The sequence below is a fragment of the Dermacentor silvarum genome, chromosome 1 (assembly GCF_013339745.2).
Source record: "Dermacentor silvarum isolate Dsil-2018 chromosome 1, BIME_Dsil_1.4, whole genome shotgun sequence".
Lineage (NCBI taxonomy): Eukaryota > Metazoa > Arthropoda > Arachnida > Ixodida > Ixodidae > Dermacentor > Dermacentor silvarum.
In genome coordinates, this window is record NC_051154.1 from 323,349,843 (window position 1) to 323,363,100 (window position 13,258).

General features: G+C 47.5%; 1 protein-coding gene and 1 long non-coding RNA gene across 2 annotated transcripts; one reads left to right on the forward strand and one right to left on the reverse strand.

Moving 5' to 3' along the window:
- Nucleotides 1-5,761: 5,761 nt before the first annotated feature.
- Nucleotides 5,762-8,155, forward strand: LOC125942281 (uncharacterized). Its single transcript, XR_007464958.1, has 3 exons — nucleotides 5,762-5,894; nucleotides 7,005-7,149; nucleotides 7,238-8,155. It is a non-coding gene; the product is annotated as an uncharacterized LOC125942281 (long non-coding RNA).
- Nucleotides 8,156-12,025: 3,870 nt separating this feature from the next.
- Nucleotides 12,026-12,745, reverse strand: LOC119442912 (uncharacterized). The gene has a single exon (XM_037707979.1). The coding sequence runs from the start codon at nucleotides 12,743-12,745 to the stop codon at nucleotides 12,026-12,028; it is 720 nt and encodes a 239-aa protein (XP_037563907.1).
- Nucleotides 12,746-13,258: the final 513 nt, after the last annotated feature.

The window sequence follows — 13,258 nt, forward strand, 5'->3', positions numbered from 1 at the left end:
GGGCAAGCTGTGACATGTATACTTTTCATTGGAAGACGCCGCTATGACTTCGTTCGAAAATCGAGAGTCCTCGCGAAAGACATGGGATACGTCTCGCAGCACGTTCCTAAGACCTTCACCAATGTCATACAAACGCTGCTAAGTCTGATGGCGCAGGATAAAATCCCGTGCACGGAGGTCGCATTCCGATGGGAGCGAAATGCAAAAACACCCGTGTACCATGCATTCGGTGCACGTTAAAGAACCCCAGGTGGTCAAAATGACTCCGGAGTCCCCCACTACGGCGTGCCTCACTACTCTATTGTGTTTCTGGCACGTTAAACCCCAGACTGTCGTCGTAAATGCGAAAAGCAATCGAGCAATGTATCGAAAGACCATATTAGAGCGAAGCTGTATATGCCTAGGTTGAAACACTCGTGGTGTGCCCACAGAAATCCTCCGGCGGAAATAAACCTATCAAAAACCTATCAAAAACATGCGGCTCGTTCGCTTGGTATATATACCGAAATTGGTATGGAAGGGTACGAATGTATCACTAACATGACTGATAGGTCATGGCATCAATAACAGCACATGCTCGTCAATTACACCACGATTAATGATAACAAAATAACGTGTGGCGCATGCCCGCATGATATATGCGGATATGAGCCGGAGATATGCGGCTATGAGCCAGGGACAAGAAAGAAAGAAAAAAAAGAAAGAAAGGAAAAAAGAAAGAAAGAAAGAAAGAAAGAAAGAAAGAAATCACGTGTGGCTCATAGCGGGGCCGCAAATTTCAGCTTCGCTGGTTTACCATCTCTACGGGGTGCAGTCCCGGTGATTTTTTTCATGAAGTCACGTTTATTTAACACGTGTAGCGGTAATTGTACCCCTCGTATTCACAAAAGCACCTCTACTGGACCATTCGCTCAAAATGCGCCTTGAGGGCGGTTTTTCATTTCCCAAATCCCCCTCCACTCGAAATGCACCTTCAGTGAAGGAAAACTCGAGCGCTTTACTCGAGAATGTCAAGGTAGCACCGCAGCTACCTTAAATCGCTCCTTGAGTGCAGTTAGTGCGTAAACATGGCTGTATTGTGATCAGTCGCAAGCCTCGTCAACTTTTTCCGATGGACGCCAGTTGCCTCCGTAGCTTCTCTTTCGTTGAGGGTGCTGCGCATTTTCAAGGGCATCGTTTTAGGGACCCCTGCAGTCCTCTGGAGCGCTTCGGCAACCGAGTAATTCTGTTGCGGCGCCGAGACAGATCAGCCGTCCTGTGAAAACTAGCTAGTGCAGTGATCTGTCGTCTTATTCCGTGCACCAGCCAGTTGATGACCTGCATACGGATAATCTTCGGGCGAGTGCTCCAAAAACTATTATCGGCGCCAGTGAATTCACGTGTTTGTCGTGGCTGATCACCCAAAGCAGCCTCAGTTCAAGCGCGGCGCAATACACAACTGCGGCAAACTTCGAACCTATGAAAAGAAAACAACTGCGAAGAGACCTGCCATTAGTGTGCGTTGCCTGTGTGTTCGATTGCTGGATGCGGTTGTGATTGCGCGAGCACCGGCATTTGCCCCCCCTGAGCGGTTTGTACTCGGGTGCATCACTGACTGCGCTATTCCAAGGGCGGCGAAACGTACCGCAGCAAGGCGAGCTTCTTTATGAACGACCAGGTGCGTTTGCTGTATTTTTCTAAATTTCCTAACATTCACGCAGCTAGTTCCTCGAGAGAAAACACAGAGTGTACTGTAATTTTGCGTGGGAAGTGCGCAGTTGGTGGTATTTAGAGTCATAAGCAATAATTACGTTATCTTTGCTTCAAGATATTCAGTTTAATTAGCTATCCGTGCCTATGAACATCCAAGCCCAACGAGGAAGTGACCCACTATGAAATGGCTTTCATAATTATTCCTGCATGAATACACATGTGAATGGAATGTTTTATTTCAATAGAAAACACAGAATAACAATACAACAGAGCAAAGTTTTTGTACATCGCATTTATATTGTAAAAAAAATGCCTGTAGCAGTGACACAGCTCCTAATACAGAAAATGCTAGCAAATGGTAGAAGATCGAAATGTCACATATCTTTGTTGCGAATATTCCAGCTATTAGTGGGTGATTTAAGTAAGTGTTAGATCGCCACATGTCAGTCTCGCTGCGCAAAGTCCCGACCAGCTTAAAGATGTTTCTTTGCAAATATAAATTAAAACAGTCTGAACACATTAATGTAAAAAAGACATTATGTGTTCTAGAACACAAAACAAATTTTTAACGAATGTATTTAGTACGGATAGTAAACCAAAGAAAACGATTACAGTACCTAAACTAGTTTTGATATTCCTTAACATCATCATTGCATGCTTATCACCAACCCTTTCTCTTATGCAGGACCCAAGCTGTCGAAACAAGCACGTAGAGATTGTTTCGGCAGAGCGAGTTGCTTTTCCTGCGCTTGCATTGGTGTGCAAGTGGAGAAGAGCTACAATTAATGTGTCCTGCTGCCCTGCAATCATTGTGCACTATTCTGGCTAAGACCTCTATCTCTTTCTGACATCTTACCAGCTTAAACATCACCACTGAAGGCATTTTGACTGCATGCGTCTGCCTTCATAGACACCTTGCAGCTGAAGTCTGTATTCTTCAGCCAGGTTTCCTTCCTTAAGCTATATTTAATAAAACAGTATGTACCCCTAAATTATTTCTGGTCAATCCAAGTGCCAATTTCTGAATGAATAAATAAACATTATCCTCGTCTTTTTGGATTATGACTGGAGTGTAAGAACAGCGTGGCCTCTGATTCTACAAACACAAGCAGTGGTACTACTGACAAAGTTATTCAACGAAGAAGAAAATGCTCAACGACAAGTCATCAAGCTCAACGGTCTCACCCTGACCGCCATGGCATCCCAAGGTATCCCGGCCGATGGTTAGGGAGGATGAGTGTAGGTTTAGGCTGAAGCCTCTACCGCATTATCTATTTGACCGGTGCAAATAGTCACTTGTCTCTCTCTAGAATAAAACACCATAGTTGTTCTATACAATAGACCGTCGGGTGTAGGAACCCGACATTGTGCAGTGTTAAATATTTGTAGAATATGCGCTGTTTCTGCTCTGGGTCTAGCTTCAGCTTCAGATGAGTTATGAAGGCCGGAACAACGAATTTCTTTCATTGGATGCGACGACAGTTGACTTCCATGGGGCTTGCAGAAGTTCAGCAATGGACCGAGGAACAAAACGAAGGGTAGCAGCATGTCTTGTGGGATGCCAGAACAGGCGAAATGGTGACGCAGACTGTCACTATGGCGATGCTGAAAAATACAGTATAGAGCGCATTACTACCATTAGTACAAAGTAGCTGAGATCAAGCATCAAAATTATGTTATATTTATTGATGTATACTTGGCTCACACTAAAGTAGCTTCAGCATACCAATAAATACTAATGTGCTGGCTACAAATGCTACCAAATGGCTGCATTACAAATTGTGGGTAGTAAAACAACAGACGTCTCAACCGTAACACATTATGCGCAACTGATTACTTCACACTCCATAATCATGACTATGCTCTTCAAAACAAGAATATGTGACTTTTGAAGAGGACTAAAATATGAATTTGATTTCATAATGGCATACCTGTTTCATGTTTGTGGTTCTGAACAACACGGTGTCCATATAGCCATTTTGTCAATGTACGTGGCGAGGCGTAACATCAATATTATTAAACAGTTTATGAAAATAAGCACATACTAATTACCGTGCCGATTAGTAAAGTACTTCTGCAGCACCTACGTTCTTTCAGGGAAGCGAGATGGTACAATCCAATAGGCAGGCACAGTATTAAACGATGTCTTCAGCTTTGCCACAAACTTGACTGTGGAGCATATACGTTGATTTTTTCATAATCTATTCTTTGCAAGGTCCACATCCTGCAGCAGAATGCAAAAATTTTATGTACACTGGAGGTTCACGCGCTAAGTTTAGTGCAGCTAAGCAACTGAAATGAATAGACATAGCACTACTTTTAAAAATGTGGCCTTTGCGTGAACTTGAAGCGCAGTTTAAGGGAAGCGCATGGAATGCTACTATATAGCACAATGAAAAAGGTAAGACGACAAATAGTAATGCTGGTAATCAACTACTGGCAAGTGAATTTACGGAAGACTAAAACATTGCGCAGCGTAAATGTTAATTGAGGAAGCACTGGAAATGCAGGCACCAGTGCTGGTTCATTGACCAAATGTGCTACAATTTGAACAAACCGACTAACCGCCATGGCTTGTAAACCAAAGTAAACGCTTGTTTTCTTAAAACTGCCGGAGCTACGCCCTCAATCATATGCACCCTGTCACACGTATAGTACAACTGCTTCTCCTTTACTGAACAATTTCTTACGCTATACTGGAATGATCATTGAACACAGGTGCCAAGCCGGTACCTTATGCATTTGTGTGTAAAAAGTGGCACCAATAACAGATTGTGGTGCCACATCTCCGACAATCTCGAATTCGTAAAAAAACCTACAAAAAAAAACGTTTTGTGCAAGCCTATGCTCCCTCAAATAATATGCTACCGGTGCTATGATTCCCGAAGCATGAGCATCTGGAGCCAGTCTTACTTGGACACATTGGAAACGTTTTATCGACAGCGCGGCAGCAACTTCACGAAAACGGCATCAACGTAATGTGCTTAGATGCAAAAGTCCCGCAAGGGCACCTTGAGTATCAAGGTGGAGGTGCTTGGCGCCACCACGGACCCTTAGCCCCCATACCGAAGCTGTCATCCGCACCGTGGCGAAAGGTTTTGGGGTGAAGGGTAGAAACCATGAACGGCGGCGGTCGGGGCCATGGTCAAGCTCCGGCCGACGGGCTCTTCATCTGTTTATCAAGCGGCGAGCCCCGGGACCTTCCTGTGAATAAGACCGTGAAACACTGGTGACATTCTAGGAACCGTCAGCATACCCATATCGCATGAGTACTTCTTCCAAAAAACCCGACCGGTCCCTGAAAAGGGGCCGCACCGAAGAAATCTTAGACAAAACTCGAACTGAATGTGATCACTTCCCACGCTTCCTGATAATCCACTCTCTTGTAGACGACTCAGTTGCTGCAATGTCCGTTTTTCTTATGGCTAGGACCCTTAAGAAAATGATAGGAAGAAACTATGAAGCAAAGAAACTGTCACCGGCTGATCTTCTTGTTGAAGTGTCAAAGTAATACCCCTGTCACACGGCAGATCTAATGTCATTTCCAACGAATGACATTCGCTCGTAATGTCATTTGTTTGCTGTCACACGGGAAAATGTAATGACATTCGTTGAAAATGACATTTGCAAACGAATGAGTTCGCCGAACTCATTCGCATTCGTTTTGGAACCAAATGTGTAGTCTCAACACCAGGAGCCTACCAATCAGCTTCGCAAACAGTGCACGTTTTTTTATTGTTTAACAAAAATAACTCTTGTTTTGTCAATTTTTATTGCGTAAAGTTTTACTTCATGGCCCTTAAGTACACCGCAGTGCATAATTGCCGAAAGCTACTCTCAATCCAGTGACTAGGCGGCCGTCTTTGGCTTTGGCTGTGGCACTGTGGCAGTCGTGTTTGTTCGCGCCAGCCGTAGCCAGTAGCGCGCACTTCGCAGGAGCCGCTTGGTTAAACACGTGCGTGTTTTGAGATGACAGCAAACCAAGAAGACTGCGATATGGGCATGAGGAGCCGCGCGCAGTGGTCCGAAGGGGAAACCCACACACTCATAAGAGTGTGGCAGGATCACCTGGGAGATCTGCGGCGTACGAAAAGAAACGCGAAAGTGTACGCAGCCATTCAAGAGGAGCTGCGCGCGGAAGGCATAGACAAACCCCTAAAGACTATAAAGTCGAAGATAGAGAACTTGGGCAACAAATACAGGTAACATCGTGTCAACAACGTGATCGATAGCATTTTGTATTTCTTTATCGCCGTAGCACAGTGCCTGTTATTCAACACCAAATTGCATGCGTGGATGGTGCGGTTGCATGTTTGCAGCCTGTCGGCGACGATTGCTCACATTTCGAGACGTCGTTAGCGTTTGTTACCGCCGAACTCTGCGTTTTATTTTTCTGTCGCGAGAAATTGGCGCGGAAACCAGACAACGTAACGTGTGACGCTGCATTATACGCCTGTACGCTCTAGCACATGTGGGAGACGCGCTTCGGGCAGGACCTTTGAAGCGGCCACACCGTTCCGCAGACGCTATGTGAAACGTACCGCTTCTGTCGCAGTTACCGAGCGCGCCAGACGCCGCTTTGCAGATTGTTGAAGTGATGAAAGGAGCCAACAGAGAATGTGGAAAATACTAGCTTCCTGAGCACGAGATCGCGGGATCGAATCCCGGCCGCGGCGGCCGCATTTCGATGGAGGCGAAATGCAAAAACGCCCGTGTGCTTGCGTTGTAGTGCACGTTAAAGAACCCCAGGTGGTCAAAATTTATCCGGAGCCCTCCACTACGGCGTGCCTCATAATCAGAACTGGTTTTGGCACGTAAAACCCCAGAAAGAAGAATAAAATACTAGCTGAAGATATGCTAGCTGCTAAATGCTTGACACGCAGAGATAAAGTTATGGATAAATATATGCAGTAAACATTGAAAATAAAGCGCATTCTCGAAATCTTAAAAACAACTCAAGCGTTAATACGTAGCTGATATGGCAATAAGAACCCTAGCACCGTGTTTTGTCCTTCAAAGCTGGTGTTGAGTGTCTTTAGTTAGTGCAAGGGTCGTTTTTGATGCTTGCAATAGTAAAATCGGTGTAGTTTCAAAATCAAGCAAAACCACACAACGCACAGACTTATGTGAAGTCTTTTTATTAACTAGTTGCACAGAAATGACCAGGTCACCAAGTGATTGACATGCATTTTCAGACACAACTGGTGCCAGTGCAATTATTTTTTCTGGCAGACAAGTGTGAAGTAAGACCAAGTGATGTGGAAAACATTTCATAAAAAGTTTATACAATGACACTCTTATTTTTACTGCAGAGACCTGTGCAAGAAGAGGTGTACAGGACAGGGTGCCATCTCCTGGAAGTATTTTTGGGAGCTGCACGAGTTCCTTGCTGCACTCCCAGTGAATGACAAGTCACTGACGGATGACATTGGCTGCAGCAGTGCAACTGTTGAAGACGTAACTGCCATACCTACTCTTTTGCTTGTGAACATTTCCCGTACAATGTTTATTTCTTCTTGTGTTAATGTCTCTGTATGTGTTTCAGCTCGTTCACGAGATGGTGCATGGCACAGATTCCCACTGTGAAGACGCTGTGCTGGACCAAGATGTCACTAGCCGTCCACCATCGCCACACACATCGGAACACGGCGACGACGCTGTTGTTCCGACAGCCGAACCAGATGTGTCGGCTTCGCCAGCTGCATCTGGCATTGGCAGGAGAATGCCAGTGGGCAAAAAAACGCAGAGGGAATCCCTGCTTGCACAGATGGTTGAAGAACAACGAAAAATAAGAATTTCTTATGAGAAATCAAAAGAAAAAGAAAATTCCTATCGGGAACGAATGTTCGTGCTTCACGAGAAGGCTGCTGAGCGCGAGGAAAGATTAATTGCGGTCTTGGCAGACTTGGGAAAAAAATAAACACATTCTCAGCCACACCACTTTCTTGTGTTATTCTTTTGCAGGAAACATGTAATTACAGCACAAAACTAGCTGTATTTCATGCAGCAGATCTCAACATGCTATATGTTCGTCAACTGTTTGCACTCTCTGCTGCAGCTTGCCCGTCCTGCAAACTTTTAGCTTTAATGTCACTGATATAGCCTGTAGACCCAGTGGCCCACCATAACATACAACAGCCATACAGACAGCATGATTGTGACAATTGCAAGTTAAAAACTGCTTTGCTATGGATGGCCCCAGACACAGGAAACACTGAAAAAAATTAAACTGATAGGACACATTCAAGGTTAGATGCGCTTGGCGTCTTTATGAATGTCAGAAACAGGCAACGGCCAAGCGGAGCGAGTGCGAGCACCAACAACCAGAAGCATCTTCGTCTTCTGCTGGCGCCCGTATCTGTCACTACAATCACTCCTCGGCGAAAAAGGAGCAATCCTGGCGACCTATGGGACAGGCAGTACTGGTGGGTCGTAGTGCGGCTTCAGTCGGTCGACATGAACAGTTTCGTGTCCGCGACGTCTTTGGTCCGTAGATGGCTGAACAGGCTCAACAACGTAGTTGACCGGGGATGTCTTGTCGTAGAACCCGGTAAGGGCCGTCATACTTGGAGCTGAACTTTGTGGAAAGCCAGACTTGCGCTGGGCTAGAATAGCGCCGAGGCCGACTCCACTAGCGTCCGTGTGGAATTCTGTTGGAGCGTCTGGGTAAAGTGGCGTAGAATAGGTGGGGATATCAAGATGGCCCTGCAAGGTAGCAAACGCGTCTTCGCAAGCTGTAGACCATGCCGAGATGCCTTGGCTGTTGGCAAGCAGCTGCGTTAAGGGGGCGATTATGGACGCAAATTACGCACGATTTGGCGAAAGTACGAACAGAGGCTTATAAAGCTACGGAGCTCCTTCAGCGTAGGCGGCCTGGGGAACTCGGCGACGGCACGAAGCTTTGCAGGGTCGGGAAGGTCCTTGCTGACAACATGGCCTACGATGGTAAGCCGGCGGGCGGCAAAGTGGCACTTCAGGTTGAGCTGCAGTCCAGCATCCGAAAGGCTAGTCGGGTCGCTTGCGAGGCGGTTCATATAGGTGTCAAAGTCCTTCGAAAAGACTACGTCGTCATCCAGGTAGCACAGACACCTGTGCCATTTGAGGCCTCTAAGAATGTTATCCATGAGGCGTTCGAAGGTGGCAGGCGCATTACAAAGGCCGAATGGCATCACGTTAAACTCGTAACCCATCTGGAGTTACAAACGCAGTCTTCGGACGGTCAGTGTCATTCATAGGGACCTGCCAATGCCCAGATCGAAGGTCCACAGAGGAAAAGGATTCTGCTCCTTGCAAGCAGTCAAGAGCGTCGTCGATTAGGGGCAGCGGATAAACATCTTTTCGTGTGATCTTGTTAAGGCGCCTATAATCAACGCAAAATCGAATGCTACCGTCCTTTTTCTTCACCAGCACAAGTGGGGAGGCCCAAGGGCTGTGCGAGGGTTGTATTACGCCACGATGAAGCATGTCGTTGACCTGTTCATCAATGACACGGCGTTCAGCATGAGAAACTCGGTATGGACGCTGGCGTAGGGGTGCATGGGTGCCGGTCTCAATGTGGTGAACGATGGAGGAGGTGCGGCCCAAGGAAGATTGCTTATGATCGAACGACATCCGAAAGCGGTTGAGCAGTTCTACGAGTTCAGTATGCTGGGCAGGTGGGAGTTCGGAATCAATTGACAGAAGGAAGGCTTCTAAGGAGGACGAATCGGCGGTGGTAACAGGAGTAATGCTGTCGACGAGAAGACTTATCCTGTCGTCAGGCAGTTGAGTAGAGTAGGTGGAATCAACGTCGTCAAACCAACCTATACATTCACCACGGAATAAGGTGGTTGGGGAAGAGGACCGATTCGTGACATAAATGGCGCTGCATGAGTTTTCGCCTGTGAGAACTGCAAAAGGGAGGAGAAAGTCTTTGCGAGAGGTGAAGGCTTCAGAGGGCGCAAACAGGGCGGTGGAAGAGGGAGCATAGTCGCAAGAGAGTGGCACAAGAACACAAGACAAAGGAGGAATATCAGTGTCCGCGGCGATGACCACTTGAGAAGGCGGCTTGTCAGATGCAGCGTCACAGGTCGGCGACAACTCAAGTTTGGCACGCACACAGTCAACAACGGCATGGTTAGCAGCAAAAAAGTCCCAACTCAAAATAACGTCGTGTAAACACGGTGTAAAAACGACAAATTCGACTACATACAAAATGTCCTGAATTACAAGGCGAGCTGTGCATGCCACTGAAGGTTGAATGTGGTGTGCGGTACGCAGGGAGACGTCGGAAAGCGGCATCGTAATTTTTTGAGCTCGCGGCACAGTTCTCCACTAAGAACAAGTGCTTGCACAGGAACACCTTCAATATTCACGGTTATTTCGTTCGCAGGTAGAAATCGGGGCATTAAAGTTGTCGACACGAGCGCAGTTCTTGCCTCCGGATCTGCGAGGGCTAGTGTTCCGCTTGGACAGGTGGGGGGGCGACGAACCATGGGGAAAGTGAACGGCGGCGTGGTGAGGGAGACCGATGTGGGCCGTAGTCACGTCGTAGCTCTGACAGTACTGGACCACGTCCGTGACGGTTTGGGTGTTTTGGGCAATGAGCATGTGGAAGGCGTCGTGCTCGATCCCCTTCATGATGTGTCTCATTTTATCGGCTTCGGACATAACAGGGTTGATGCGACGGCAGAGGTCCAAAATATCCTCGATGTAGGACGTGAAGTTCTCGCCGGATTTCTAAGCGCGACCGCGTAAGCGATGTTCTGCGCAGAGCTTGCGAACAGCGGGTCGGCCGAAGACTTCCGCGAAGCTCGTTGCAAAGGAGGACCAGTTGGCAATATCAGCTTCGTGGTTGTGGAACCACAGCTGTGCTACGTCTGCCAGGTAGAAGCTGACGTTGCTGAGCTTGTCGCCGTCATCCCATTTATGGTGGGCGCTTACCCGCTCATACGAAGTGAGCCAGTCCTCAACGTCGTGCTCGTCGGTGCCGTTGAAAATGACAGGGTCTCGCTGTCGTGGTATGCCGGAGCAGGCGACCACCGGTGGTGCGGGAGCACCTTGCTGTGGCGCGTCATCAGGCATTGCCAAGGCGGGGGGTAGAGTCCGGGTACGGAGTTCCAGGATGAAAAGGGAACCAGCACGCTCCACCAATTGATAGGACGCATTCAAGGTTAGATGCGCTTGGCGTCTTTATGAATGTCAAAAACAGGCAACGGCCAAGCGCAGCGAGTGCAAGCACCAACAACCAGAAGCGTCTTCTTCTTCGTCTTCTGCTGGCGCCCGTATTTGCCACTACAAAGCATTTGGTGCTGGCACTTGCCAAGCCTAGACATAATAAATGTATTCTACTTGTTACAAAAAATTCTGCAGATCCCACAAACTGGTATTGTGGGGACAAATCAACTATTAACGGCAAATCCAACATTGCAGATCTAGACACGGACAGTGGATTAATCACAACATGTAAAAATGACATTTTCTATACACGTGGCTCCATCTGCTTCACAAAGTGCTGTTCATTATCAAATGGAACAACTACTACAACCCAATCACTGTGACGACCATTCTAGTGAGCCAGCTTCAAAAAATACTTCGCTAGTGCGACCCTCACTTCACGGCCTTCGCCACTGACAGTTTCAGTGCTGTGCACTGGCTGCGGATAATGCTGGTTGAAGTCATGGAGCTCTTGCTCCCACTGTTGTTCAATGGCGTCTTTCAAAGCTTCACAGATGTTGTGGAGCACACAAGCAGCTCGGATGGCTTGTTTCGCAGTCCTCAGCTTGCACTCCATCCTCTTTGAAGTAAATCTGAAACGAGCTTTCAGTCGTCCGAACGCATTTTCAACTATCCTCCTTGTTTTTGACAACTGATAATTGAAAATGCCTTCACGCGTTCCTGCGACAGCATTTGCAAATGGCTTGAGGAGGTTAGGGGTTAGGGGGAATGCCTGGTCGCACAGTATTATAGGGCCCACTCTTGTGCCCTCGATTTCTGATGCGGGCGACTTAAAAAAATCGCTTGCTACCAAGTTGTGGAGCTCGGAGCGGCCGTAAACGTAGGCATCATGGCACCTGCCCGGGCTTCCAACATTTATGTACTTGAATAGGTACTGGTGGTCCACCAGTGCCAATAATATGATGCTGTGCCTGCGTAAAAGAGAAACAAAAAATAAACCTTCACATACAATCTGTAGCCACCTTGAATGCAGAAATGTGAATTTGTCATTTTGCCCAGAAAAGTATTTATTCATCATAAGTATTGATGAATGCTCATTATCAAGACTGTTGAAAACACCAAATAGTTATCTTTGAAACATGCAACGCGCAAAGTGGGCGAAACATATGAAGAAAGCTTACCACCCTTTGTAGTTGTAATAGTCGGTGGCGTGCTCCGCTGGTGGCGATATGGCAATATGGCAGCCATCCAAGGCACCGATGGCTTGTGGAAAGCCGCTCACTGCGTAGAACTTCCGGATATGCTCTGGCATTTCTTCGCGACGGACCATGCGAAGCCAGCGAGGCTCCAGCACCTTGATGACCGCCGCAAAGAATTCTCGATAGGCGACGTTTACCGTCGAACGCCCGACGCCAAACAGGTGCGCGATGGTAGCGTCTTCTGCTGTCGAGCGAAGCCGGTACAGTCCGATGGCGACCCGTTTGTCCACAGCCACAGCCAGCCGCATATTCGTGTCCTGGCGTTCCAGTTCACCCCGCAGCGAGTCCACAAGGTATCTGAACGTGGCAGGTGTCATGCGGAACGACTGCCTGAAGTTCGCCTCGCCCAAGTGTGGTAGCGTCTTTTCAAACCACCTCTCGTTGCGGTGAAAAGCCCATCGCTCCCGGTTTATGGGAGATGAGGCAGCCACAATGGCAGCTATTGTGAATGAGTTCGCGCACAGCCGCTCTTCGTACTCCCTCGAAATCGCTTCTTGCGCTTCCAACTCGAGGTTCAGCTGCCTTTCGTCGTTGCGATGTCTGGCCCGCATGCAATTCAGAGCAGCGATTACACGTAACTGCCGTTCTCGTGCTTCTTCAGCAGACATACCGGTAGCGCCCGTCGTGCTTTCCGCCATGTTGTTTGCCTGATCTTCGGCTTGGCTTGACTCGACTCAGTTGCCAGTGTCGACGAGTTAGTGATCCAAAAACACGGTGCGAAAGGGAGGGTCACTCATTGCAACGGATTTTAGCATATTGCAAAATAATCATTGCACAAAATTAGGTATGACGCTATTATTGCGTCTCTTTTTTTTACTATCGTCATTGTCATCATTTTCAAATGACATTAATTCTCGCCGTGTGACAGCGCGCGGTGAAAATGACATTAAACCCCAACAAATGTCATTCGTTCGAAATGACAATACATCTGTCGTGTGACAGGGGTATAAGATCATTCTGACATCCTCCTCAAGCAAAAGCAGTTTGCTCATTTACAGGTGTCCATTACCCCCCACCGTAATCTGAACACAGTTCAAGGCATTATATCAGAACGTGATCTGATCCGCGCAACAGACTCAGACCTCTTTGATGGCTTCTGAGATCAAGGTGTCACTGCCCTACGCCGCATCACCATAAGGCGAAACGGTGAA

Bases quoted from the DNA above. Each gene is read 5' to 3' on its own strand.
- LOC119442912 (XM_037707979.1), bottom strand. From the start codon at position 12,745: ATGGCGGAAAGCACGACGGGCGCTACCGGTATGTCTGCTGAAGAAGCA.